The sequence below is a fragment of the Kogia breviceps genome, chromosome 10, assembly GCF_026419965.1.
Source record: "Kogia breviceps isolate mKogBre1 chromosome 10, mKogBre1 haplotype 1, whole genome shotgun sequence".
Lineage (NCBI taxonomy): Eukaryota > Metazoa > Chordata > Mammalia > Artiodactyla > Physeteridae > Kogia > Kogia breviceps.
The window spans coordinates 79,287,709-79,315,633 of NC_081319.1; the positions used below are offsets into that span (position 1 = coordinate 79,287,709).

Genomic DNA, 27,925 nt, shown 5'->3' on the forward strand with positions numbered 1-27,925 from the left:
CCAACTTTCTAATTTTAAAATATTCATTTAAAGCTTCAGTTAGAGACTCAGAGAAAGTAGTTTGACACTCATGGGTGGAGTTAATGTTTTAGCTAGTGATTTTTGGCTTTTTGGAGAGGTTGACAGGACTGTAGATGAAATTTATCTTATTTTTATTTGGAGGACTCCAGATTAAGAAGGCATGGATTATAGCTCCTTTCTCACACTAATTAGTGATGTCACTTTGGGCAAGTTCTTTATGCTTTCTGCTTCTCAGCTTCCTCATTAGTCAGAGGCACCTTGTGAGAATGAAATGCAAATGTATGTGAAATGCTTACGACAGAGCATACACAGTGCTACCTAATAGTATTATATTTAAAGAAGCAGTGACTTATTTAAACCTGACAATAGGTGAAAATTTAAACTATCTCAGCCTAATGACAATTTCCCATACTTCCTGGGATAACTGCCTATGAAACAAATTGCCCCAGAATATTAATCTAAAAGGGTACATGATACACTACGTAAGAGGTGTCTAAGGACCTCCTCCCTTTAATCGTAAGACAGGATGAAGATTCAGAAGACACAATCAGAAAATTCATCATCACACCTAAAAAGGTGGTGGGCTTTGAAAGCAGGTCTTGAAGGCAAGTATGAAATATTTTCTTCCTTTCCATACCAACTCTGTGCTTCCTCCCATTGTAATCAGATCACTCTCTCTGAGGTTGTCAGCCTGGTTGGCATTTAGCAGGTTAATGTCCTGAGAAGGTCCCCAGTGTAAGGTTGCCAGATTGAGCAAATGAAATATAGGACACCCAGTTAAATTTGAATTGCAGACAAACGACAAAAAGGTTTTAGTATAAGTAAGTTCCATACAATATTTGGAACCTACTTATACTCAAAATTATGTGTTGTTTATTTGAAATTCAAATTTAACTGGGCTTCCTATAATTTTTCTGGCAACTCTAGTCCAGTGAAATGAATAAAGAATGGGCCTCACGTTCCAAAGGATGGCAAGTCAGTGTAGATATACAGATTATAAGGTGGATCTGATATGGGTTTTGTTTTTGTTTTGATGTGGTGAAAAAAATAAGGTACTTGTGTTTATAAATTGATTCTTTGTTGAGCTGTTTCTTATCTCTTAATTCTTACTCCCATTTTCCATCAATATAGAAGTGCTTCTTTACTCTTTAACATGAAAAAACTGATGACTCTGTCCTCAATCAAGATTTTGGAATAAATAGCAATAATGTGCTCAATAGTGTTTTCAAATAGTGTTTATTGAGGGCAAACTGTATGTTAGGTACCATTTCAAGGATGACTATCCCTGGAGGCTAAGGAAATCACACCATAGCAAGTGAACCCTTGTAGGTAAATACAGAACTGTGGGGTTTCTGAGAAGTGAGTTATTAATTCTCCTTGGAAGGGGTGGAAGTGAAAGGCATTCTCACTGCACAGGATGCAAGGAAAAGAGGCTCCAGGCCAGATGAGCTGAGGAGGGAAGCCCCAGGGTGACTACAGCCTGGAAACTAACCCATCCTGATTAAAGTAATGAAGCTGGAAGAAACAATGGGATTCAATAAAACTAAAAGTGTGATTGGGAACTTGGAAACCCTCGGGGCCCTTAGAAGGTAACAGAATGAAAAAGAAAAAATTAAAAGATTAAATTACTTAAATTTAAAATTAATAACAATTAAAGTTAAAACTAGAAACTCCAAGAGGGAAAATATTCAGGAAAGGCATGATGTAAGTGTGATATAATTTTAAATGGATTGATTTTGAGCTATTGGGTGGAGACACCATTAAACCTGAAATCTAAAAATATACTTCTCTGAACGGCCCAGAGAAGAACGTATGATCAGAGCATTCCACTAGACCATCGAAAACAACATTCACCTAGTCTAACAGTACAAACACGCTTATTGGTTTTCACCTCTTAGAAACACCTTTTAAACAAGCCAAAGAAGAATGAACTATGATTATACAGGAGAATGTAAATATGATTGATTTTTAAAATGTAGAAGTACCTATAGGTAAGTAGGTAGAAGGAGGTAGAAGTGAGGCCTACTAGGATGGAGAAAAGGTTGAGATACTAAGGGTCGCATTTTGGAAAAAGTAGAGAGTCAAAAGAGATAATGTCCATAGCTAGTAGAACAAAAAATAAAGGTCTGGATGCACAGTGACCTTGCAGAGGAGAGATGTAGTGGAGGGCCTGAGTAGAGAGATGTAACTCTATTAGGAGGGTTAGAGAAGAGAAAAGATAGGACCAGGATGGATGTGAGCTAAATGCTCACTCTCCTAGTAGAAATTAGATAGACAGTACCTAGGATGATACACCAAGAAATAATAATATAGAATATTATTTTGGAAACATGGAGATCACCAGATATCTAAAAAGGAAAATCATTAAGTGTGATTACCTTTGGGGAATTGGGCTGCGGTTGGGGTGAGTTGAGGTAGGGGACCCTGGCTTCTCTCTTTTAGCACTTCAGTACTATTTAACTATTTGGGATATGGACATGATTACATTGATTGAATATTTTAAATGTTTGAATAGGAACTTGTGAAAAGGAAGGCTCGGCCAAGACAGAGGCTTTCAAGAATGAGTAGGAGCTCATCTAGAAGGAAGAGGGAGGTATCCCACAGAATGTGGGACTGCATGAGCCAAGGCACCGGAGCCTAGAAGTGAAGGATGCACCTTGATGATGTCCAGTCCTCCACTGTGACAAGGGCATCAGGTATACAGACAGGCTGGAGCAGAAGGTAGGGTGAAAAGGTGAGCCAGAACTACTAAAAGAGTCTTCTCAGCAATGCAATGGAGTTTGGACTGTAGGCTCCTTGAGGATAGGAACCATGGCATTTTTATTCCCCTGAGTCCAATACAGAGCCTGGCCCACAGTAGTTGCCCAATAGATGTTTTCTGAATGAATAAGAAATATTTTGGGGCAGTGGGGAACCATCAAAGTTTTTAAGCAGAGCAGTAACATTACTTATTTTTATAAGATGGCTTTGAACTGAAAAAAGATAAGTTGAGATTGGAGAAACCAAAAGCAGGGGATGAATTAGGAGACTATTAGGTGAAAGGTGATCTAGAACAGGATAGTGGCAGTGGGAACTGAGATTGGAAGATCTACCTGAGAGATATGAACAAGGCAGAAATGGCCAGGGTGAGTCCAAAATGGCCGTGAGACTTCTAGCTGGGGAAACCAGGTAGGTGATGGAACCATTGATTGACACAGGAGATTAGGGGAAAAGGAACAGGTTGTAGAAGTGGGATCAGAAGCGCAATTCTGTGTATATTGAGTTTGAAAGACCCGAGGATGATGTTTATAAATTGTGGGTCTTGAACCACTGATGGCTTATGAAATCTACTTGGTGAGTGGGTACAAATATTTTTTAATGAAATGGAACATGACAACTCTTAAAGTGCATCACATGTGGTAAAGTTTAGTGTTGTTTCATAGAGTTTGATTTCCATAGCATATACATGTAACTGACATAAAACCTATTTTCTGCAGTATGTCAAAAAAATAGTTTGAGACCCTTTGCCCTTGGGTACCAAGTGGTGTGTGAAGTCAACTTATCCCTGCTCGAGAGAGCCACTGTGCACATTTTCCAGCTGTCGCTGCAGTGACTTCATGAGGGTGGCTTGAATTCAGCAAATACTACAAAATGTGCTTTTTCTCCCCTCTAGTGAGACAGCACACTGAGTGGTTAGTTATACAGGTCTGAAGCTCAATATAGAGACCTGGGCAGAAGTCATTTATTTAGAGATAAAAATACTGAGAGTGCATGGAATTGATATGGAGAGGTTTTAGACAGGGTAGTGGTAGAAAAAATTCTAAAGAACAGTCGCATTCATGGAAGGTAAGAGGAAGAGGATGTCGTGAATGAAATTGTGAGGTTGGTCAAAGTGAGGATAGAAAATGGGAGAGAGAAGCTTTACAGACGTCAAGAGAGAAAGGAGTTTTAAATATATGATTGACACTGTTGATTAAATAAAAGTGACTAAAGCAAGGGCTGTGGGATTTCCCAATCAGGAAGGCATTGGTGACACCTAAGACCAGTCTGAGTATAATAGAGGGGTGAAGGCAGGGAGTCAGTAAGGAATAAAGGTTACAAAGACAATATGTGTCGACTACTTTTAAGACATTTTATGGAAAAGACAAGACATATGGCTATACTTTGAGTGAAAGAAAGCACGAGGAGAGTGAAAATCTGGGAAATGGCAATGAGAACTGCCTGAGGATGTTTGAAGCTTTCTGAGCCCCATGGTAACTGGAATCCACTCCTTAGTCATGGATTCAGTCTGTCTGGTGATGTGCTTTCCCTGGAGATGTTTGCCAGTCCAGGAACTGAACAACAGAGGAGGGCTATCTGGGCTTGGAAACTGGGAGAGCAGACTGGCCAGAGGCAGTGAAAAATGAGGGAATTTTTGTTAACGGAAAAAGATATCATTTTTAGATGGAAATCCAAACAAACAAAGGAGAAAAATATAGAATACAAGGGTTCCGCCATAACCCCAACCTCATCAGGTAATTATTTAACAACTTAGTACATGTCTTCTAGATACTTTTCCAAAGGTAAATGCGGTAATTAAGAGAGCTGAGTCAGACAGACCTGGGCTCGAATCCAGTTCTACCTGTACTAGCTCTAAGGCCCTGGGCAATTTGCACAGACTTTAAACCCCTCAATTTCCTAATGTGTGAAATAGAAATAATAATATCATCTATATCACAAAGGCTCAGTGAGTATTAAAAGAGATAATATATGTAAATTGCCTAGAATAGTATTTGGCAAGTAGAACGAGCACCTGATATATAGATATGTACCTACATATCTATACATCAATACACACATATGTATATATACACATACACCTATGGGAAAGAGAGTTCATGTCCATATTACTATGCTACACACATATATATACTCACACAGCTATGGGAAAGAGACTTCATATCAATATGACTATACACATACGTAACATGAATAACCAGGAAGAACTGAAAAATATTGGTGATTTGAGTGGGTTGGAAGAAACTACCCTGAGGCAGCATGATGGAAGTGGGGTGGTAGAAGGTCATGATCGAGAATAGAATCTGAAACACAAGACCTCAGAGGTGAAGCGCTTCCAGAGGACAGCAGGTCCCAGATGGCCATGCCTCTAAGTTTCAAAAGTGGAGAAGGGATGGAGAATCTTTTACTCAGTATTTTAGCCAATTCCAAAAGTCATCATCCAATGCCAGGCTTAGGCTTCATTCCCCCTTGGCAGGTCTTAATGCCTTCTGTAGACTTGGTTTACTTATGGACTCTTGGAACTCTGGATGTCACAACCGGCTTGTTTGTATTCATTCAGTAATTGGACTCTAAGATCTGGCTTGCCAAACCGGTCTCCAGGACATTTTTCCTTGCCTGAGTCATTGATAACACCGCTACTAACCCCAATCAAGATGTAGGACGCTTTGTACTAAGTCCAAGGCACCCGGTGGCACTGTGACTCACAGTTACCTGGCTCCTTTATAGGTTGCCAAGTTATTTGATTCTACACTCAGTGTCATCCATATCCTCCTTCCCATTCCTACTGTTACCACAGATAATCAAGGTCCTTAAAAGCTCTACCCTTGACAATTACAAAATGTTTCTTTTGTTTGTGTGACTTATAAGTGCTCATTCAACTAATCTAAATTCAAGTATATTCTTTTAAGCTTTTCCCCATATAAACCAGTACATACATATAAACGAAATTATTGGTCACTTTTGTAATATTCTATTTTTTTAAATTTTTGAACTTTATTTTATTTTTTTTATACAGCAGGTTCTTATTAATCATCAATTTTATGCACATCAGTGTATACATGTCAATCCCAATCTTCCCAATTCATCACATACCCACCCCCACCCCCTGCCGCTCTCCCGCCTTGGTGTCCATACATTTGTTCTCTACATCTGTGTCTCAATTTCTGCCCTGCAAACTGGTTCATCTGTACCATTTTTCTAGTTTCCACATATATGCATTAATATATGATATCTGTTTTTCTCTTTCTGACTTACTTCACTCTGTATGACAGTCTCTAGATCCTTCCACGTCTCAACAAATGACCCAATTTCGTTCATTTTTATGGCTGAGTAATATTCCATTGTATATATGTACCACATCTTCTTTATCCACTCATCTGTCGATGGGCATTTAGGTTGCTTCCATGACCTGCCTATTGTGAATAGTGCTGCAGTGAACACTGGGGTGCATGTGTCTTTTTGAATTATGGTTTTCTCTGGGTATATGCCCAGTAGTGGGATTGCTGGGTCATATGGTAATTCTATTTTTAGTTTTTTAAGGAACCTCCATACTGTTTTCCATAGTGGCTGTACCAATTTACATTCCCACCAACAGTGCAAGAGGGTTCCCTTTTCTCTACTCCCTCTCCAGCAACTGTTCTTTGTAATCCTACCTCCCAAGCATTCATGCTGCATCGGCACATATTTCCAGCTTGTGCTGATCAGCAGGAGTGCTGGAATCCTAGACCCAGCACATCCTTCTTCTCCTGACCCTAGGGATAATCCCAGATGTCAACTGAGGTCCTGCTCCCTGCCTAGAAGACCCCATGGAAGCTCCTACAAGATGGTTATAGGAGGAAGGGAACATATGATCTAGAAGTCACAAATGGAACCTGACTGTCACCTTCCCAGGCCCAGGTGCAGGCTTTCATTAAACTTCTGCCCTCTTTGACATGGTTTATCATTACTCCTTCCAACCACACTCTACTTTAGCTTCTGTGAAGCTATGTTCTCCTGGTTTTCCTCCTGCCTCCCTGGCAGTGCTTCTTAATCTCCTTTGATAGTTCTTCCTTGGCTACCAGATCTCAGAATGATGGTCTCTCTGTACCTGCTATCCTTAATCTTATCTTACATAGACCTATACCTTTAAACATCACCTATATGCTGACAACACCCAAATGTGTATCTTTAACCCTAAAGTTACAGAACTCTGGACTCCTATTTGATATTTGGATGTGTTACAAGTATCTCAAAGTTAACACATTCAAACTGGAACTTAATTTAAACTACCTTTCTACTACCCAGACTTGGCCCTCCCCACTCACCACCACACCACCAAACATCACCGCCTTCCCACCAAGTCGATTAAACCAAAAACCCAAGGATCATCCTTGATTCCTCCATTTCCCCCACTGCTCATGTCTAATTCATTGACAAGTCCTGTTAATATTATCTCCTAAATAATTTTTTATTTCATTCATTCTCTTCTCTCCATCATCTCCACTGCCAAATACACAAGCCACTTTCCTTTCTTGCCTGGACTTGGGCAGTAGCCCCCTTGGTGGTCTTCCTGCTTTCAAACTTGTGTCCCTTTAGCCTGTTCTCCATGTAGAAGGCAAAGTTACTTTTCAAAACATATAATTTGCACAATCCTGTTCCTGGCTTAAAACAAGGAACTTCAATGACTTCTCCTTGTACTTGGAAAAAACCCAAACTCCTTGACATACTGTAGAAGACCCTGAATGATATAGCCCTTGCCTATATGAAACTCATCTTTTCTTCTTGCCCCACATCCCGTAGACCAGCTGCATCCTCCTCTTCTTTATTCCTTACTTAGGCCAAGCTGTTTCCTTTCTTCTGCCTGGAACACTTTCCCCAGCTCCTGGCCTCTTCTTTTATGCCAAGTCTCAGCACAGGTCATCCTCTCAGGCCATCCACCATCACCTCCTCTCCTGTTATTCTCTGCCATTGCACATTGTTTGTTCATGGGACTTATACAAGTTGTAATTTTACATGTAGACATTTATTTGTTTTCTTCCTTATTGTCTTTTTCTTTGAACTCTAAGCTCAAAGAAGACAGGAAGAGTGAGTGCCCTGTTCTCCAGAAGGCCCAGCATAGTGTCTGGCAGATATAAGGCACTCAATAAATACATGTGGGAAGAAAGAATGGAGAGAAATACAGGGGAAAAGGAAAAAAAGAAAAGAGGGAGAAGGAATGAATGTGGGGGTTAGGGAGGGAGAGGAAGAAGAGGAGAAGGAAAAGGAAGGAAGGAAGGAAGGGAGGGAGGGAGGGAGGGAGAAGGTCTCTTAGACCAGCATCATCATTAAGATACCAGCTGCTTAGAGTAAGGGAGCAAAAAGAGGAAGCAAGACGGAAGCACCTAAAGTTTTCCTCCTTTCCTCCCCCTGTTTCTTCCTCTACCCTATGTGGGGTGCTTTATAAATTATTTCAGCTACTCATCTCTCATAGCCTTATGAGAAAGGTGTTAAAACTTCATTTTATTGATGAGAAAAAAAGAGGCTCCGCAAAGTTAAGGGCTTTGCCTGAGACCTCATAGCGGGTTCTGAATGTGAGGGGTGCACGCTGTTTCCATCATTCCATGGATGTTACCAAACAGCTTACCTCCTTCGTGGTGTCTTGGGGACTGGAGATTGTTTTCTAACATTTTCATATTTTTTAAGCAAATACTGTTCCAGAAGAACCTGTTAAAGACCCCTCTTGGACTACAGAAGCAGAATACAATTGCTGAACAGCATCCAGGCAAGCAGAGGAGCAGTCCCCGCCCCTAGACGGTCCCCACCTTGTGAGGCTGAAGTTGATTGGCAGGCTTTAATGAGGCGGGCGGGATCAGTTTCCATGGTGTGAACACAACAAGACAGGCAGCTAAGACTCCCTTGCAACGCTGAGCGCCGCAGATTTCAAAAGACAGTAAGTATTTTTACATTACCTCTGTCTTTACTGCAGTTATTATAGATCATTCATATTTATTACAACTTATATTTACTGGCCAGTTTTTACCTGAGACACCTGTCATGAGAAAGATGGAAATTCAAGTGCACTTAATCAAATTTACATGGGTTCTAGTGTAGGAAATTTTGCTAAATTTTCGTAGTTAGTGGTAGGCTAGTGAATTGTATCTCTTTTCTACAAACAAATTTTTGGCTTTTTGTAAGAAAGCTTCTAATTAATAGTATCATTGATTTTTAAACAGCCTTATTGAGATATAATTCACATACCATAAAATTCATCTCTTTAAAGTACGCAGTTCATTGGTTTTTAATATATTCAAAGTTGTGAAAGCATCACCCTCCACTATCTAATTTTAGAATATTTCATTGCCCCAGAAAGAAATCCTATGCTCCTTAGCTCACTTCCCACCCCCAACTCATCTCAGTCCTAGGCCACCAATAATTTACATTCTATATAGCTTTGCCTATTCTGGACATTTCACATAGATGGAATCTTTCAATATGTGGTCTTTTGTGACTGGCTTCTTTCACTTAGCATGTTTTCAAGGTTCATGCATGTTGTAGCATGTGTCAGTTCCTCATTTTTTTACTGTCAAATACTATTCCATTGTATGAATATCCCGTATTTTATTTATGTATCCATCTATCTGTTAATGGACATTTGAGTTGTTTCCACTTCCTGGCTCTTGAGTAATGCGTTGCTATAAACATTTGTGTACAAGTTTTTGTGTGGACATATGTTTTCACTTCTTTTAGGTTTACTCCTAGGAGTGTGGTTACTGGTCATATGATAACTCCATGTTTAACCTTTGGAAGAATTATCAAACTGCTTTCCAAAGTGGCTGCACCATTTTATATTCCCACCACAGTGTATGAGGGCCCCAGTTTCTCCACATCCTCGCATTTGTTATTATTTGTCTTTTAAATTAGGGTTATCCTAGGGCTTCCCTGGTGGTGCAGTGGTTGAGAGTCCGCCTGCCGATGCAGGGAACACGGGTTCGTGCCCCGGTCCGGGAAGATCCCACGTGCCGCGGAGCGGCTGGGCCCGTGAGCCATGGCCGCTGAGCCTGCGCATCCGGAGCCTGCGCTCCGCAACGGGAGAGGCCACAACAGTGAGAGGCCCGCGTACCGCAAAAATAAATAAATAAACAAATAAATAAATTATAGTTATCCTGGTGGTTGTGAAATGGTGGCTCACTGTGGTTTTGATTTGCATTTCCCTAATGACTAATGATGCTGTGCATCTTTTCATATGCTTATTAGTCCTATACATATTTTTTTTTTTTTTGAAAAATCTTCTGTTTGTATTCCATTGAAAACTTCTACTTGAATTGCAACTTCCCCATGAGAAGGTGTGGAATATCCTTGGTATGAACTCAATTGCAAAACAAATGGGGTTGATTTCTGCATAAACCTGACTAAAGGTTTGTGCGAAAGGCAAGCAAAGAGACTCCCAGACACAATGTGACTTTGCGACTCCTGCAGGTGGGAAATCCTCTAGCACTTCTGTTTACCATTTTCTTTTATCATCGATCAAATGCTCCAGTGTCAAGATTTTCTACCAAACAAATAAGCCAAAAAGATAAGATACATCCCGTGTCATCTTTGGTTACTCAACATATGTACTGAGTACCCACTTCATGCAAAAGACATGTCCTGCACACTCAGAGATTCAGAACCACTTTGGGCTGAGATCCAAGCATCTATTTTTTTTTAAACCTACCAGTGATTCTCATGCAGTCCTTCTGAGGAGAACAACATCCTCACTGCCTCTATCTGACTTCAGGTTTCCAATCTTGCTCTCTCTCTCCCCTGCCTGTAGAGAGACAAAGCTACTCTGAGTGTGGCCGATGCACTAGTAGTTGCCGTGGGGACTTGTTACAAAGGCAGGATCTCAGGCCCATCCCAGACCTACTGTGCGGGAGTCCAGCTCCGGCAGGTCCAAGAATACCCGAGGGAAGGACAGCGTCGGCGAGGGGACGTTAAATAAATCAATAACACTGTGTATGTACAAACATGATCTCTCTCTCTTTACTTTCTCACAGTCAGATTTATATACCCTCAGTGATTACATCATCAGGTATTTAACTAAAACCTCAGAAGATATTCACAATAGATTGTACCTAATATTTCTAGATGTACTTTTAAAGTAATTCTAAAGGTTCTCAAAACATCATTGTTTTTTCTTAGAGTAGGTTCAATCCATACTAATAACAAAGCCAAGCTAATATGTAACAATCCATTAAAAGAAACTACGGAGGAGGAAGTTTCCTAAACTTTCCTATGTGTCCCAGAGGTCCGCATGGACAAGTCTTAACAATGTACCCCTAAATTATCTACAATATATTTCACAATTTAATCTATCACTGTGTTTCTCTGGGCATGACGCCTTGTCTGAATGGACGAGTCAACAATTCCGATGTTGGCAGTTGACTCTGTATGATTAATTTATCCTTATACCAGAACCAACAATACCCATAATCATTTATTACTCCCACGTAGGGCCATTGTTTTTTTATTATTGGTGTTTTCCATAGAAACAACCCTAAATTTCCAGGTTGTTTGTTTTTTCTCCCACCAGCAGGGGCTGTTGTTAAAAAGTCCCAATCCGTAGGTTTTGGTTTGGGAGGGGGAAGAGGATGTTTTACACGGTTAAGCTTGGGACGGGGGACAAATCCCCCATGTACTTTTTCAAGGCAGAAGCACAAAATTACAGAACAGATCAGAAGAGATGTAGTCAGCTTCCTGGGCGCAGCACTGCCCTGCAGCGCTGTCTTGGATTGTTGTTGTTCCATGACCCTGTCATGGCACAGAGCTCCAGGTTGGCTTCCAACACTACTGAATCAGAATCTGCATTTCAGCAAGATCCCAGATGCTTTATATACATCAGAGATTGGTAAACTATGGTCTACGGGTCCAATCTGACTCCTGGCTCACTCCCTGTTTTTGTAGGCCCATGGTTACCTCCAATGGTGGTGGGCCTCAGGGGGGCAAGGACGTTGAGCCTCAGAAAGCCAGCCGAGGTGACTTTCTCTGTCCCCTGCTCCCTCCTCTGACCCCAGTACTTGTCTCCCAAGCCCAAGGCTGGGCCTAGCCGCTGCTCAGGGTCCTACTGGTCACCTCTACACTTTGGGAACTCTGCTGTTGGAACTTCCGGCCACTGAGCTGTGGGATCTCACACAAGGCAAGTCACCTTGTCTCCCACCAGCTGTCGACCTGAGGTGGTCGGGCTTTTGGAGAGGAGAGAGGGCGTGCTGGGATCTCGGCATCATTGGGGCAGAGCAAGTGACCAACCCATGGACCAGGTCCCTCGCCCTCAAGCTCTTTGCCCTGAAAATGTCTCCAGCTGAGGGCTTCTCGACACAAAGCATGCTCACCCACCAGCACCAACGCTTCCTCCCCCAGGATGGTCCACCCCTGGTAAACAGGGCAGGAGTTTTTCTCTTGTTACATAATAGTCTTGATTTTGCCTCTTGACCTACAGAGTATAAAATATTTCCTATCTGGCCCTTTTTGTTCTTTGTGACCTCTTTGTCTGGTTTTGGTATCAGGGTGATGGTAGCCTCGTAGAATGAGTTTGGGAGTGTTTCTCCCTCTGCTATATTTTGGAAGAGTTTGAGAAGAATAGGTGTTAGCTCTTCTCTAAACGTTTGATAGAATTCTCCTGTGAAGCCATCTGGTCCTGGGCTTTTGTTTGTTGGAAGATTTTTCATCACAGTCTCAATTTCATTGCTTGTGATTGGTCTGTTTATATTTTCTATTTCTTCCTGGTTCAGTCTCAAAAGGTTGTGCTTTTCTAAGAATCTGTCCATTTCTTCCAGGTTGTCCATTTTATTGGCATAATTTCTTGTAGAATCTCTCATGATCCTCTGTATTTCTGCACTGTCAGTTGTTATGTCTCCATTTTCATTTCGAATTCTATTGATTTGAGGCTTCTCCCTTTTTTCCTTGATGAGTCTGGCTAATGGTTTATCAATTTTGTTTATCTTGTCAAAGAACCAGGTTTTAGTTCTATTGATGTTTGCTATTGTTTCCTTCATTTCTTTTTCATTTATTTCTGATCTGATCTTTATGATTTCTTTCCTTACGTTAACTTTGGCTTTTGTTGTTGTTGTTGTTCTTCTTTCTCTGATTGCTTTAGGTGTAAGGTTAGGTTGTTCATTTGAGATGTTTCTTGTTTCTTGAGGTAGGATTGTATTGCTATAAACTTCCCTCTTAGAACTGCTTTTGCTGCATCCCATAGGTTTGGGGTATTCGTGTTTCAGTGTCATTTGTTTCTAGGTATTTTTTGATTTCCTCTTTGATTTCTTCAGTGATCTCTTGGTTTTTAGTAGTGTATTGTTTAGCCTCCATGTGTTTGTATTTTTTACAGATTTTTTCCTGTAATTGATATCTAGTCTCATAGCGTTGTGGTCAGAAAAGATACTTGATATGATTTCAATTTTCTTAAATTTACCAAGGCTTGTTTGTGACCCAAGATATGATCTATCCTGGACAATGTTCCATGAGCACTTGAGAAGAAAGCATTTTCTGTTGTTTTTTGGTGGAGTGTCCTATAAATATCAATTAAGTCCGTGTTGTTTAATGTATCATTTAAAGCTTGTGTTTCCTTATTTATTTTCATTTTGGATGATTTGTCCATTGGTGAAAGTGGGGTGTTAAAGTCCCCCACTATGATTGTGTTACTGTCGATTTCCCCTTTTATGGCTATTAGCATTTGCTTTGTGTATTGAGGTGCTCCTATGTTGGGTGCATAAATATGTACAATTGTTATATCTTCTTGGATTGATCCCTTGATCATTATGTAGTGTCCTTCTTTGTCTCTTGTAATAGTCTTTGTTTTAAAGTCTATTTTGTCTGATATGAGAATTGCTACTCCAGCTTTCTTTTGATTTCCATTTGCATGGAATATCTTTTTCCATCCCCTCACTTTCAGTCTGTATGTCTCCCTAGGTCTGAGGTGGGTCTCTTATAGACAGCATGTATATGGGTCTTGTTTTTGTATCCATTCAGCCAGTCTATGTCTTTCAGTTGGAGCATTTAATCCATTTATATTTAAGGTAGTTTTAGATATGTATGTTCCTATTACCATTTTCTTAATTGTTTTGTGTTTGTTATTGTAGGTCTTTTCCTTCTCTTGTGTTTCCTGCCTAGAGAAGTTCCTTTAATGTTTGTTGTAAAGCTGGTTTGGTGGTGCTGAATTCTCTTAGCTGTTACTTGTCTGTAAAGGTTTTAACTTCTCTGTTGAATCTGAATGAGATCCTTGCTGGGTAGAGTAATCTTCGTTGTAGGTTTTTCCCTTTCCTCACTTAAATATGTCTTGCCACTCCCTTCTGGCTTGCAGAGTTTCTGCTGAGAGATTAGCTGTTAACCTTATGGGGATTCCCTTGTATGTTATTTGTTGTTTTTCCCTTCTGCTTTTAATATTTTTTTCTTTTTATTTAATTTTTGATAGTTTGATTAATATGTGTTTTGGCATGTTTCTCCTTGGATTTTTCCTACTAGGGACTGTCTGAACTTCCTGGACTTCATTGACTATTTCCTTTCCCATATTAGGGAAGTTTTTAACTATAATCACTTCAAATATTTTCTCAGTCCCTTTCTTTTTCTCTTCTTCTTCTGGGACTGCTATAATTCAAATGCTGTTGTGTTTAATGTTGTCCCAGAGGTCTCTGAGACGGTCCTCAATCTTTTCAGCCTTTTTTCTTTATTCTGCTCTGCAGTAGTTATTATCACTATTTTATCTTCCAGGTCCCTTATCCATTCTTCACCTCATTTATTCTACTATTGAATCCTTGTAGAATATTTTAAATTTCATTTACTCTGTTGTTCATCATTGTTTGTTTGCTCTTTAGTTCTTTTATGTCCTTGTTTAACATTTCTTGTATTTTCTCCATTCTATTTCCAAGATCTTGGATAATCCTTATTATCATTACTCTGAATTCTTTTTCAGGTAGACTGCCTATGTCCTGTTCATTTGTTTGGTCTGGTGGATTTTTGCCTTGCTCCTTCATCTGCTGTGTTTCTCTGTCTTCTCATTTTGCTTAACTTACTGTGTTTGGGGTCTCTTTTTCACGGGCTGGAGGTTCGTAGTTCCTGTTGTTTTTGGTGTCTGCCCCCAGTGGCTAAGGTTGGTTTAGTGGGTTGTGTAGGCTTCCTGGTGGAGGGGACTGGTGCCTGTATTCTGGTGGATGAGGCTGGATGTTGTCTTTCTGGTGGGCAGGTCCATGTCTGGTGGTGTGTTTTGGGGTGTCTGTGACCTTATTATGATTTTAGGCAGCCTCTGTGCTAATGGGTGGGGTTGTGTTCCTGTCTTGCTAATTATTTGGCATAGTGTGTCCAGCACTGTAGCTTGCTGGTCATTAAGTGGAGCTGGGTCTTAGCATTGAGATGGAGATCTCTGGGAGAGCTTTCGCCATTTGATATTACATGGAGCTGGGAGGTCTCTGGTGGACCAATGTCCTAAACTCGGCTCTCTCACCTCAGGGGCACAGGTCTGACCCCAGCTGGAGCACCAGACCCTGTCAGCCACATGGCTCAGAAGAAAAGGGAGAAAAAGAAAGAAAGAAAAAATAAAATAAAATAAAGTTATTAAAATAGAAAAAATTATTAAAAATAAAAATTAAAAAGTAATTAAAAAAAAAAGAAGAGAGTTATCAAAACACAAATCCACCAATGATAACAAGTGCTAAAAAGTATACTAGAAACAACAACAACAACAACAAATGGACAGACAGAACCCTAGGACAAATGTTAAAGCAAAGCTATACAGAGAAAATCACACAAAGAAACATACACATACACACTCACAGAAAGAGAAAAAGGAAAAAAGTATTTATATATCTATAAATTTTAAAAAAGAAAGAGAGCAACCAAATCAATAAACAAATCTACCAATGATAATAAGCTCAAAATACTAAACTAAGATAAACATAAAACCAGAAACAAATTAGATGCAGAAAACAAACCCCAAGTCTACAGTTGCTCCCGAAGTCCACCGCCTCAATTTTGGGCTGATTTGTTATCTATTCAGGTATTCCAGTGATGCAGGGTACATCAAGTTGACTGTGGAGATTTAATCCACTGCTCCTGAGGCTGCTGGAAGAGATTTCCCTTTTTCTTCTTTGTTCCCTCAGCTCCTGGGATTCAGCTTTGGATTTGGCCCCGCCTCTGCGTGTAGGTCGCCTGAGGGCGCCTGTTCCCCACCCAGACAGGATGAGGTTAAAGGAGGAGCTGATTAGGGGGCTCTGGCTCACTCAGGCCGGGGGGAGGGAGGAGTACAGGATACGGGGTGAGCCTGCGGCCGCAGAGGCCAGCATGACGTTTCACCAGCCCAAGGCACGCTGTGCGTTGTCCCGGGGAAGCTGTCCCTGGATCACGGGACCCTGGCAGTGGCGGGCTGCACAGGCTCCCGGGAGGGGAGGTGTGGATGGTGACCTGTGCTCGCACACAAGTTTCGTGGTGGTGGCAGCAGCATCCTTAGCGTCTCACACCGTCTCTGGGGTCAGTGCTGATAGCTGCGGCTTGCGCCCATCTCTGGGACTCGTTTAGGTGGTGCTCTGCGTCCCCCCTCCTCGCATATCCTGCAACAATGGTCTCTTGCCTCTTAGGCAGCTCCAGACTTTTTCCCAGACTCCCTCCCGGCTAGCTGTGGCTCACTAGCCCCTTCAGGCTGTGTTCATGCCGCCAACCCCAGTCCTCTCCCTGGGATCCGACTGAAGCCTGAGCCTCAGCTCCCAGCCCCTGCCCGCCCCGGCGGGTGAACAGACAAGCCTCTCTGGCTGGTGAGTGCCGGTCGGCACTGATCCTCTGTGAGGGAATCTCTCCGCTTTGCCCTCTGCACCCTGTTACTGCACTCTCCTCTGTGGCTCCGAAGCTTCCCCCCGCCACCCCTTGTCTCCACCAGTGAAGGGGCTTCTAGTGTGTGGAAACCTTTCCTCCTTCACAGCTCCCTCCCACTGGTGCAGGTCCCGTCCCTATTCTTTTGTCTCTGTTTTTTCTTTTGCCCTACCCAGGTATGTGGGGAGTTTCTTGCCTTTTGGGAAGTCTGAGGTCTTCTGCCAGCATTCAGTGGGTGTTCTGTAGGAGTTGTTCCACATGTAGATGTATTTCTGATGTATTTGTGGGGAGGAAGGTGATCTCCACGTCTTACTCCTCTGCCATCTTGAAGGTCTCTCTCTCCTTGCTTTTCTGATACATCAGACTCACCTGGAAGGCTTACTCTGACACTGACTGCTCCCTCACCCCCCAGTTTCTAATACTGTACGTCCGAGTTGGGGCCCAATAATTTGCATTTCTAACAAATTCCTGGTTGTTGCTGCTGCTAGGCCACAGTTTGTATGGTTGACTCCAACCTCTTCTTGAGACCTCACATGTTGAGATCAGAGAGACATTCCCCATGGCCTCACCTCAAGTGACCCTCTCTTTGTTCTTTTCTTTTCTGTCTCAGCCCCTTATTTGTTTATATCAATAAGTCTCAAACTTTTGAGTCTCAGGACTCCTTTACTCTTAAAAAATTACTGTGAACCCCAGAGAGCTGTTTTTGTTGTGGATTATAGCTATCAGTATTTACCCTATTTGATATTAAAACAGAAAAATTTTTAATGTTTCTTGATTCATTTACAAAAGTTGTAATAAACCTAATACATAATAATAACATAAATAATAGTTTTATGAAAATAAGTATATTTTCTAAAGCAAAATATGTGAGAAGGGTGGCATTGTTTTAGTTTTTTTTTTTTTTTGGTCAAATCTCTTTAATATGTTGCTTAATAGAAGACAGCTGGATTCTCATATCTGCTTCTGCATTCAGTTTGTTGTTTTGGTTGAAGTATATAAAGAAAATCTGGTTTTACCCATATATAAAGTTGGAAAAAAGAAGAATATTTTATAGTTTTCAGATAATTGTGGATGTTCTTCTTTGATGCTACACCAGAATTGGACAAGTGGTAGGGCTTTAAAGGATAGTTAGAATCCGAAATGATCGCAATGTACTTTTCATACTTTGTTCCACTAAAACCCATTGGCCTGTCTTGAATAGATCTCTTTACCCATGCATGATTTGGTAATGTCATACACTTGTCATATAAAAAATATTGATTCATGGAGTTATGCAGATTTTCCAAATGTTGACACATTTCATTATATAATATGATAAAAACACTTTTATGAAGTCATGTAATCTGGGGTTAGAATTTAATATAAATAATTCTTACTGCTTTAATTTCTTCACTAAAATTAGCCTAAAAACAAAAACAAAAACAAAAACAAAAACTCTGTGTGTGTGGTGGAAAAGAATACCTTGACTGCTAGGTGTTTGGTGTCATTGCCTCACTTTGTACTAAGGCACCAGTGGTTTTCTACATCACTGGGTTTTTTTGTTTGTTTTTTTTTGTGTGTGTGCTAGGCGGGCCTCTCACTGCTATGGCCTCTCCCGTTGCGGGGCACAGGCTTCGGACGCGCAGGCTCAAGAGGCCATGGCTCACGGGCCCAGCCGCTCCGCAGCATGTGGGATCCTCCCAGACCGGGGCACGAACCCATGTCCCCTGCATTGGCAGGCGGACTCTCAACCACTGCGCCACCAGGGAAGCCCTACATCATTGTTTTTGAACCATCAGACCAATTATCAGCACAGGGAACAGGACCAATCACGTTTTAATTATAATGAAAATAGCTTTAACCTCATGGATCCCCCAAAAGGGTCCCAGGGAGTTCTAAATGTCTATAGACTGTAGTTTGAGAACTGTTGGTTTGTGTCTTAATGTTGTAAACAATTTTTAGCCATTTTATTTGTATGTTTTCATCTTGTCCATCTCCTGAATTGGTGTAGCGATAATATTTAATTTCCATGGAGCACCTGCTCTGTATCCATGCTCACATGGATTGTCCTTGTATTCTCAAAAGACCCTGGCTAATTATACCCATTCTTTAGATGAGAAAGATAAGGCACAGAATTACACAACTGTGAGTCACACTGCTAGCATTTTGAGTAGGAGTGGGAAGTAGTACTGGGAAGAGGTTTGAGGCCAATTAGCAAATGTCAACCCATGAGCTTAGCCTATAATCCTATAGGCAGAAAGGAACCATTGATAGTTTTTGGATAGGGGATTGGCAAGCACTAACCACAGTAGCTAAGATTCAAATACACACTCAGCAGGGCATACACATGAAGCAACCCTGGATGCAAAGGTATGAGGTAAGAAAGAAAGTAAACAATCAGGAACCCTATGGAATCACTCCCCAGGAATAAAGTGTTGCAGAGAATTTCCTAAGTGGCGTGCTTTTCCCACAGTTGTTTTTTTGGTCATGGAATTGACCAAACTGTCCGACATGACAAAACTCCACCAAGCTGTAGCTGCTGGGGACTACCATTCAGTGAAAATGATTTTGAAGAAAGGTTTCTGTGACCCAAACTACAAGGATGTGGACTGGAATGACCGAACCCCACTTCACTGGGCTGCGATCAAGGGTGAGTAGGCAATGCCTACGTAGATCCATCCCTTCAAGACCACTGTTCATGAGGTTCCCAGTTGGTAGTCGGTGTGGGGTAGTAGAAAGAGCATTTCTTGGGAGCCAGATGAATGAATGGGGGCCATTGCAATCCTGGCACCTCCACTTATTAGTTGTAGCACCTTAGGCAAGTTATTTAACATCTCCAGGCCTTAGTCTATTCGTCTGTATGATGAGAGCACTAATGCTGCCTTGGAATCTTGTGGTGAGGATTCAGTAAGATAGTGAATGTGCACTGCCTAGCACGTAGTGACTCCCAATTAATGTTAGCCTTCTGCCCTCTTGAGGGCAGGACAGGAACTTTGTCCTGTTCATGGCTGGGGCACGCCAAACAAGGCTCAGTTATAGAACTGGAGGGGGATCATGGCAAAAACTCAGCCAAGGGGCTTGTCAAGACCTTCAGCCATAGAACACCATTGAAGAATGTTAGGAAAGTATTACAGTCAACTTTGCTTTTTAAAAATTTGTTTTGACTCCTGTGTGGCGAATGGGTTGGTGGGAAGCAAGCCTGGCTGCAGAGAAATCAGTTGGGAGAATTTTCCAGTTCAAAGTGATGGGAGCTATGCTAAAGCACCTGTCCGTGAACATTTGCTCTATGCTGGGCTGTGTACTTTATGCCTGTGATTCTTTTGTGCTTCACAAGAACTCAGTAAGGGAAGTGAATATATCCTTAATTTGCAAATGAGGAAACTGAACCTCGGATGTTTGTTTCTCATCTGGGATGCCATGGTTAGCAGGCGGTATTTATTGTCAGGTATAAACCCACATCACTCTGACGAGAAAACCTGTGCTCTTAATCTGTGCTAGCGTTCATGTAAGTGGGACTTGGTGTATTTTTTATTGAGATGTAATTGACATACAACATAATATCAGTTTTAGGTATATAGCATCATGATTCAATTTTTGTATATATTGTGAAATACCACAATAAGTCTAGTTAACATCTGTGCTATGTGCTACATAGTTACAAATTGTTTTCCTTGTGATAACTTTTAAGATCTACTCTCCTAGCAACTTTCAAATATGCAATACAGTATTATTAACAATAGCCACCATGCTGTGCATTACATCCTATGACATTTATTTTATAACTAGAAGTTTGTACCTTTTGTACCTTCACCCGTCTTGTGCCCACCCACAGCAACCACGAATCTGTTCTCTGTATCTATGAGTTCAGTTTTTTTTGTTTTTAGATTCTATATATAGTGAGATCATATGATATTTGTCTTTCTCTGTCTGACCTATTTCACTTAGGATAATGCCCTCAAAATGCATCCACGTCATTGCCAAATATTTGGTTTTGCAGTCAGCATTGAGATTGCCAAAAGCAGAGTGAGCCTTAGGGGTGTTGTTAGCACAGGTCAGGGTAGAGTGACTTGGAAGAAAAAGGAAGATTCTTGGGCAGCGTCTGCAAGAATGGACAGGAGAGGGGGGTGTCCTGGAAGGAACAGCAGGAATCCTTGGAGGGCTCAGACCGAGAGTGGGAACCACGGGATAAGAGTGGGGTGCTGAGTGCCTGTAAGAAGAGGGAGAAGGGAGGAGGGGTTGATGCTAGGAAACTGGTGGGACCTCAAGGGCAAACGTCTCCCCCTCTTTTGTGCCACCTAGGCTAGCTCTGGCCTCGGTCCAGCAGAGACACTTTCATCCTAACCTCTTGTTTCTTCTTGGGACATCTAAGGACACGTGGAGGTGCTGAAGCTCCTGATAGAACACGGGGCCAGGCCCTGCCTGGTAACTGATGTGGGCTGGACCCCCGCTCATTTCGCAGCTGAATCGGGCCATCTGAACGTGCTCAAAACTCTCCATGCCCTGCACGCCGCCATCGACGCCCCTGACTTCTTTGGAGACACACCAAAGAGGATCGCACAGATCTATGGGCAGAAAGCCTGTGTAGCATTCCTGGAGTGGTAAGTTTCCTTTATTTCCAGCTATAAAGGGCAGAGAAAGAGGAGCCAGTGACCAAGGTCTTTGCCAACTCAGTGGTCTCAGGTTGATGAAAATGAAACGAGGAAATCCAACCAATTGTTTGAGTTGTTTTTACCAATTTTTCACTGAAATGGCTAGTTTGGGGTGGAAACTCTATTGTTTTAGATTATTTAGATTATTAAAATCTATTGTTTGGGAGTAACAGAGACACACTACTATATATAAAAGAGATAAACAACAAGGTCCTATTGTATAGCACAGTACTATATTCAGTATCTTATAATAACCTATAAGAGAAAAAGAATCTGAAAAAGAATATACATATTCTTATATGTAATATAAAACTGAATCACCTTGCTGTATACCAGAAACATACAACATTGTAAATCAACTATACTTCAATTTTTAAAAAGTCCTCATTACCTTACAGAAAATAAAACTTAGAGAGGTATGTCAGGTAGTTAATTAATAAAAAATATTTTATGATTTTTCTGGAAAAATCTATCATTTAAAAGTTATACATTATAATTACACATGATTATAATAATTTTAATAATATCATATATAATCATTATAATTATTGTTTTAGATTATACAAAAACTATAATCATTATAATTATTGTTTTAGATTATACAAAAACTATCTCAGATAAGAGCGGTGGGACACTTTCTTGTCACATGACACATGACACCTTCTCTTAAAAGTGGTGTCCCACATTAAAAATATTCAAAATCATAATTAAGAAGATTCGGGGAGTAGAGGCAGAACCTTGAATCCTGGCTCCAAGACTCTGTCTTCTCCCCAGTCCTGCTATCATCCCCTACATTCAACAACCTCCAACCATTATGGACCTCAGCATCAGCAACATTGTTTCCTGGACTCTCTAAGACTCTAACATACCACCATGTGACCGTAGCTCCCTTTCTTCATTTTCCCAGTTCCTGGATCATCACACAGGTATTTGAGTGCAAGAACTCTTCTCATTCAGCCTCTTTCCCTCCCATCTATCACCTCCCTGAAAGTTTCACTATCTTCCATGTGTCTGTCATCTGGATACTGTGGGCTGAAAGCAAAATGCTCAAAGTGAGAGTTGTGAGTTCAGTTTTATTCAGGGTCTTACTGAGGACTTGAGCTCGGGAGACAGCCTCTCAGTAGCTCTTAGAAACTGCTCTCAATAGGTGGGAGGCAGGGCTAGTTTACATATGATTTTTTGCGGCTTTGGAATACATGCAGTCAAGCATACATCTTGGCAAAAGATTACTGCTCATCACAAAGAACAGATGTCTCAGGTTAATGATTATAGTGCTTTTCTATGTATGGGAAGATACAAGAAGCTGGGTTCATTAAAATTCTTTCTGAGATACCTCTAACTAAGGAGGCTGCTCGTCCAAAGCACAGACCATCCTGTTATGATCTTTAATTTCCTGTCAGAAGCACAGAGAACTTCATTCATCACCTTAATCTCTTCTGTCTGAAGGACAGAGTGCACTGTGCATCAGTGATTGCAGCAGGTTTATCTTTTTAGAATTAGATGGTGAGCAAAACACTCTTTTCTCCTCTTTTGTTTGCAACACCATGATACACTGCTTCTTTCACTCTGTTTCCACTATTTTTAACTTTCCACCCCTTGGTCCTTCTGTAGCATATAATCCAGAATTCCCAGCCTTGGGTTGGTCTCTGTCTTCTCCACTGTTGTTCTTGGTCTGCTAAGCCCGCAGATAAGTAGGTAGTTTCCACCAGAAGTTCTAAGGTTTCCGTCTCCATCTGAGCCCTTAGAACACTCTAGCCATCTCTTCCTGTTCTTCTCCATCACTGACAATTTCAAGCTCCGATCACACCTCAGCCCGTCCCTCAGAGGGTATGCTTTCTACTTCACAGAGAATATTGAAGCCATGGGTATATGTTTTCACACCTCTCAAACCTACATATCACATCTACATCTACATCTGTTCCTTGTTGCCTTCCTGTTCGTCCTTCCGTGGGAAGTATTATCCCTCCATATAGACCCTTCATCCAATCCTTTATGTCTTGTATAAGATCATCATTCTCACATTCTTTGTTGCATCTTTCATGCTCTCTTCTGTATTTTTAAGTTTTTTCTATTCCTTCCCTTCCCTTCTCTTTGCTTCATGAACATACTCAAACAGATCTTATTAAACGAACACACAGAGTTAGAGGCCCTTCTAATGTCTATGTCTTTCTTCTTCTCTACATTTCTAAGCTACTTGAAAGGTCATCTATATAATTGTCTCTACTTCCTCATTCACTCTTCAGACTTCTTCCCCCATCATTGTACTGAATCAGCTCTCATCCATGGAGATCCTTGCTGCTAAATTAATGGCCTCTTCTCAATGCACATCTTACCTCCACTTAATCTGGTATTTGATAACTCTTCTCTCTTGTTTTATCTGCTGCTCCTGTCTTCTTGTTCTCCTACTAGCTGACCATTTCTTCTCACAATTTTTCTAAGCTCCTATTCTTGCATGCCTTTTAGATGCTAGCATTCCTCAGGGACCTATCCTTGGCTCTCCTTTACTGAATTTCTCTGAGTAATCTCAGCCCCTCCCTAGTAACCAGTGGGTGGCTGAATGTGATACACAACCCCAGCATAACTGAAGTGGGGGAGGAGGGATTCCTCCAAAGAATGCAGAGTGAGTGCTATTACCCGGAAAAGTGGGCAGGCAGTGCTGAGCAGACAAATAAAACAAAGGTCAACCACATCATGTGTAAGTCATTTCTATTCATCATCTCCTATGAGGAACTTCCCTTGTGACAGTTAGAGAGAGGCCTTAACGGGAAGGAATCATGGTTAAGGGGAAATTAATCTGGACCCTAAAATAGAGCTAAGACCTGGCTAATGAAGGAGGGAGAAACCTTGGCCTCTCCCGTTGCAGAGCACAGGCTCTGGATGCACAGGCTCAGCGGCCATGGCTCACGGGCCCAGCCACTCCGCGGCATGTGGGATCTTCCCGGACCGGCACGAACCCGCGTCCCCCACATAGGCAGGTGGACTCGCAACCACTGCGCCACCAGGGAAGCCCAGAGAAGTCTTCTTGATTTGGAGTGAAGATACCAAGTGGGAAATGGGCATAGGTTGTGTGTGGATGTGAGGAGGTGGAGAGACAGTGGAGGGGTGAGTGGCCTGGAAGAGCAGAGCATTTACTCTGCAGAGCAGTGGAGAATAAGGCTGGCTGGGTGGGCGACCACAGCGATCTCGGCAAGAAGATGAGTGTGAACTCATCAGGCGATTGACAAGATGAAACAAAGGCTTTAGCCAAGTTACTCCTGTAGTGGAAGAGGTGGCAGTGAAGCTGTGCAGGTTGCATTTGACACACTTAGACCACAGGCAAGGAGGTCACGTAAGGAATTTCTTAATCCTTCATGTTGCAAGTAGGTGAGGTCCTGGACTAGGATGATGAAGGGAAGGACATAGAAGAATTTCAAAAGAAGCTTAGACAGTATTTGACAATTTTCAGAATATCCTAGGTATCCTAGTGGAACAATTCAACTTTTGATTCGGCCTCTCTTGAGTAGTAAATCTCTCGTTCAACAAATATTTTTCAGCAGAAATTTAACACAGCATTGTAAATCAACTATACTTCCATAAAATTTAAACAAGACCAAATATTTTTGAGCCCTACTACGTGCATGGCATTGAACTAGATACTGGAAAGGATTTAAAGATACTTCAGGTACAGTGCTGAACACTAAGAAGCTCCCTGTCTGGGAGAGGAGAGAACTTGTTTACGTAAATAACACTAATACAAGATAGAAAGTGACAAGGTCAAAAGAGCAGGTCAGAGGAGGGAGGCTTTGTGGTCTGAATATGGAGAGGTCACTTGCAGATTGTTGGGGGCACAAAGGCTGAGTGACAAGCAGGTTTGCTGTCCTCTGAATGAATTGTGCTTTTTATCATGCTTTGCCCTTACAATACCGTTTGCCCTGCCTGTATGATCATTTATCCTCTCAAATTTCATTTGTCCTCATACTGGCTCAAATCTTATCTCCATGAATGGGCTTTCACCGGTGTCCTTAAGCAAGTCACATACTCCCCTTTGGCCTCATATACAAAACAGTGTTTTTGTATGCTTCCTATCGTCCGTGTGTGTATGATGATTGATTCATCTATTTCTCCATCTATCACCTGTTCTAAGATTCTGTAGCTATCATCTATCTGTATATATCATCTAACTCTTATTTACATAAATCCATCTATACATACAATACATATGTGATTATAATTTTTATTTTCTTCCCTACCTGTTTCTGTACTTTAAGTTTTTCTACAATGAACAGACATAGCTTTTATAATTAGGAAAAAAATGCAATTAAAAATAAATGAAGGAAAACAGCCTCCCCATAATATGCGGGTTGCTCTGTTGATGTGAGCAGTTTAAAAATGAGTAGGGGAGGGCTTCCCTGGTGGCGCAATGGTTGAGAATCCGCCTGCCAATGCAGGGGACACGGGTTCGTGCCCCGGTCCGGGAGGATCCCACATGCCGTGGAGCGTCTGGGCCCGTGAGCCATGGCCGCTGAGCCTGTGCGTCCAGAGCCTGTGCTCCGCAACGGGAGAGGCCACAACAGTGAGAGGCCCGCGTACCAAAAAAAAAATAAATAATAAAAAAATTAAAAAAAAATAAGAATGAGTAGGGGAACTTAGTGGTGCACCCACTGTCATTAAAACTGACAATCACTTCAAGCTAAGTGCTTGTCTTTGATTCTATGGACATCCCACCTGGGCACTGTGTTTTTCTCCACCTCAGAGTAGTTTCTTTATTGTCTGAGACCTCCCTAAGTGTACACTTGGAAATGCTTGAACTTGGCCACCTTTCTCCTCAACTGGACGGCGGAGGTGCCCAGGCCGCATGCAGGGGGCAGAGGAGACGCCCCTCTGCAGGCCGGGCAGGCTGTCCAGTCCACGGGTGTTGGAGGTTGAGAGCTGGTTCCCCTCTCCTAGGGCTGAGCCCCAGTGCCGGGCCCACCGCCAGGCCACCAAGCAGAAGGGGCTGCAGCTTGATCAGCGGGATGAAGACTGGGAGGCCAAGAAGGGGGAGCTGGAGCTGTCTCTTCCTTCCTCGAAGCAAAACGCTAATAAGAAAAAGAATAAGACTCGAGGTGCCACCAGGCTCAGCAACACCAAGGAGAGGAGAGTGTGAGAAGGCTGGTATCCCAGGAACTGGAACTGGGTTTTCTGGCAGGGGACTCCTTGGCACCAGACTAGGTGTTGTTTGGTGTGAGTTGTCCTGACATGATTTTATTCCTAGATCATTAATTTCCCACATGGCTTCTACCGATAGCTCCTGACCTGTTGTTCAATCTGGAAGTCTGGCCTGGGGACCCTCTACATGGGCTGTCTCCTCCTTGCCCATACCTGCTGTCCCTAAGTATTACCAAGAGGGGACAAATGTCAGCTACTTGCATTTTGTCACCAGTGATTTGCACTGACAGCATCTCCTGAGCCCCTATATGCAATTATAGCATTTCAGGGGCAAAGAAAAATCTTCTCCTAAGGAAACTTGGTTGTTTCAATGAAAAAAAAAAAAGTATTGTAACAATAAAATCTCAAAAATTTCCAACGTTCTCAGGTCAGTTAATCTATGAAAAAAAATATATTTGTTGTCACATAGACCAGGCAAAGAGGTGAAGAGATGTAGCTGAGTTTCCAGCTTTTTTTTTTTTTTTTTTTTTGCTTGTGGTAGAAGCCCACAGTCTCAGCAGGGCCATTTTTACCAATGATCCTTTCTTTCTACACAGGAGAAACCATTTGGACAATAGATTAGCTCAGTGAAAACAAAAACCTTAATTTTATTCCACTTAATAATGAGAGCTAGCATAAAATAATGGAACATGTAATTACAACTCTACTTGGTCAACTGTATATTTTAGGAAATCTAAATACAGATCAGATGTTTCCAATGAAAATATTGCATCCAAATTGAGATATGCTGTAAATATAAAATGCATATCATATTTTGAAGACTTAGAACAAAAAATGTAAAATAGCTCATTAATAATATAGATTACATATTGAAATGATAATATTTTAGATACTGGGTTAAATAAAATATATTACTAACATGAATTCTATGTTTTTCCTTTCAGTTTTTTTAAAAATGTGGCTAGTAGAGTTTTTAAAATTATATAGGTGGCTTGCTTCTTTTCCCCCATCATACAGCACTACAGCAGAAACCAATCAATAGTTAGAGCCTCTACCAGGCAGCTGGCCTAGTGTACTTGAAATGACACTTTCTAGGTTTACGAATTTTTCTGCCTAAATCAATGTGTTTAGGCGCAAAATATCATCTTTTTTTTTTTTTTTTTTTTTTTGCGGTATGCGGGCCTCTCACTGTTGTGGCCTCTCCCGTTGCGGAGCACAGGCTCCGGACGCGCAGGCCTAGCGGCCATGGCTCACGGGCTTAGTTGCTCCGCGACATGTGGGATCTTCCCGGACCAGGGCACGAACCCGTATCTCCTGCATCGGCAGGCGGATTCTCAACCACTGCGCCACCAGGGAAGCCCGAAACATCATCTTAATTACACACTCCTCAATGCTTATGTTAACAAAGGTCATGTTTAGTTGAATTTTCTGAAATAAATAAATGCTTGAGCATCTTATAGAAGAGCAGTATAGGTGTGGAGGATGCCTTGTCTAGTGTTTATCCATCCCGAGCATCAATTTCCTTTCTCTAGTCCCTGCAGTTCACAGGGATGGTTCCTGCTTGCCATCCTTCAGTCAGTCCTCAACCAGTGGCAACAACTCCA

The 27,925-nt window shown here is 41.7% G+C and overlaps 1 protein-coding gene across 1 annotated transcript; it reads left to right on the plus strand.

The window, feature by feature from the left end:
- The first annotated feature begins 2,706 nt into the window (after positions 1-2,706).
- ANKRD66 (ankyrin repeat domain 66) lies at positions 2,707-26,319 on the plus strand. Its single transcript, XM_067043147.1, has 5 exons — positions 2,707-2,755; positions 8,440-8,686; positions 19,019-19,195; positions 20,915-21,143; positions 26,121-26,319. Exons 3-5 carry the CDS (start codon positions 19,033-19,035, stop codon positions 26,317-26,319), a joined length of 591 nt encoding a protein of 196 aa, XP_066899248.1. The 5' UTR covers positions 2,707-2,755; positions 8,440-8,686; positions 19,019-19,032.
- Positions 26,320-27,925: the final 1,606 nt, after the last annotated feature.

Bases quoted from the DNA above. Each gene is read 5' to 3' on its own strand.
- ANKRD66 (XM_067043147.1), top strand. From the start codon at position 19,033: ATGGAATTGACCAAACTGTCCGACATGACAAAACTCCACCAAGCTGTA. The intron at 19,196-20,914 runs GTGAGTAGGCAA...GGGACATCTAAG, and splicing joins TCACTGGGCTGCGATCAAGG to GACACGTGGAGGTGCTGAAG. The intron at 21,144-26,120 runs GTAAGTTTCCTT...CCCCTCTCCTAG, and splicing joins TGTGTAGCATTCCTGGAGTG to GGCTGAGCCCCAGTGCCGGG.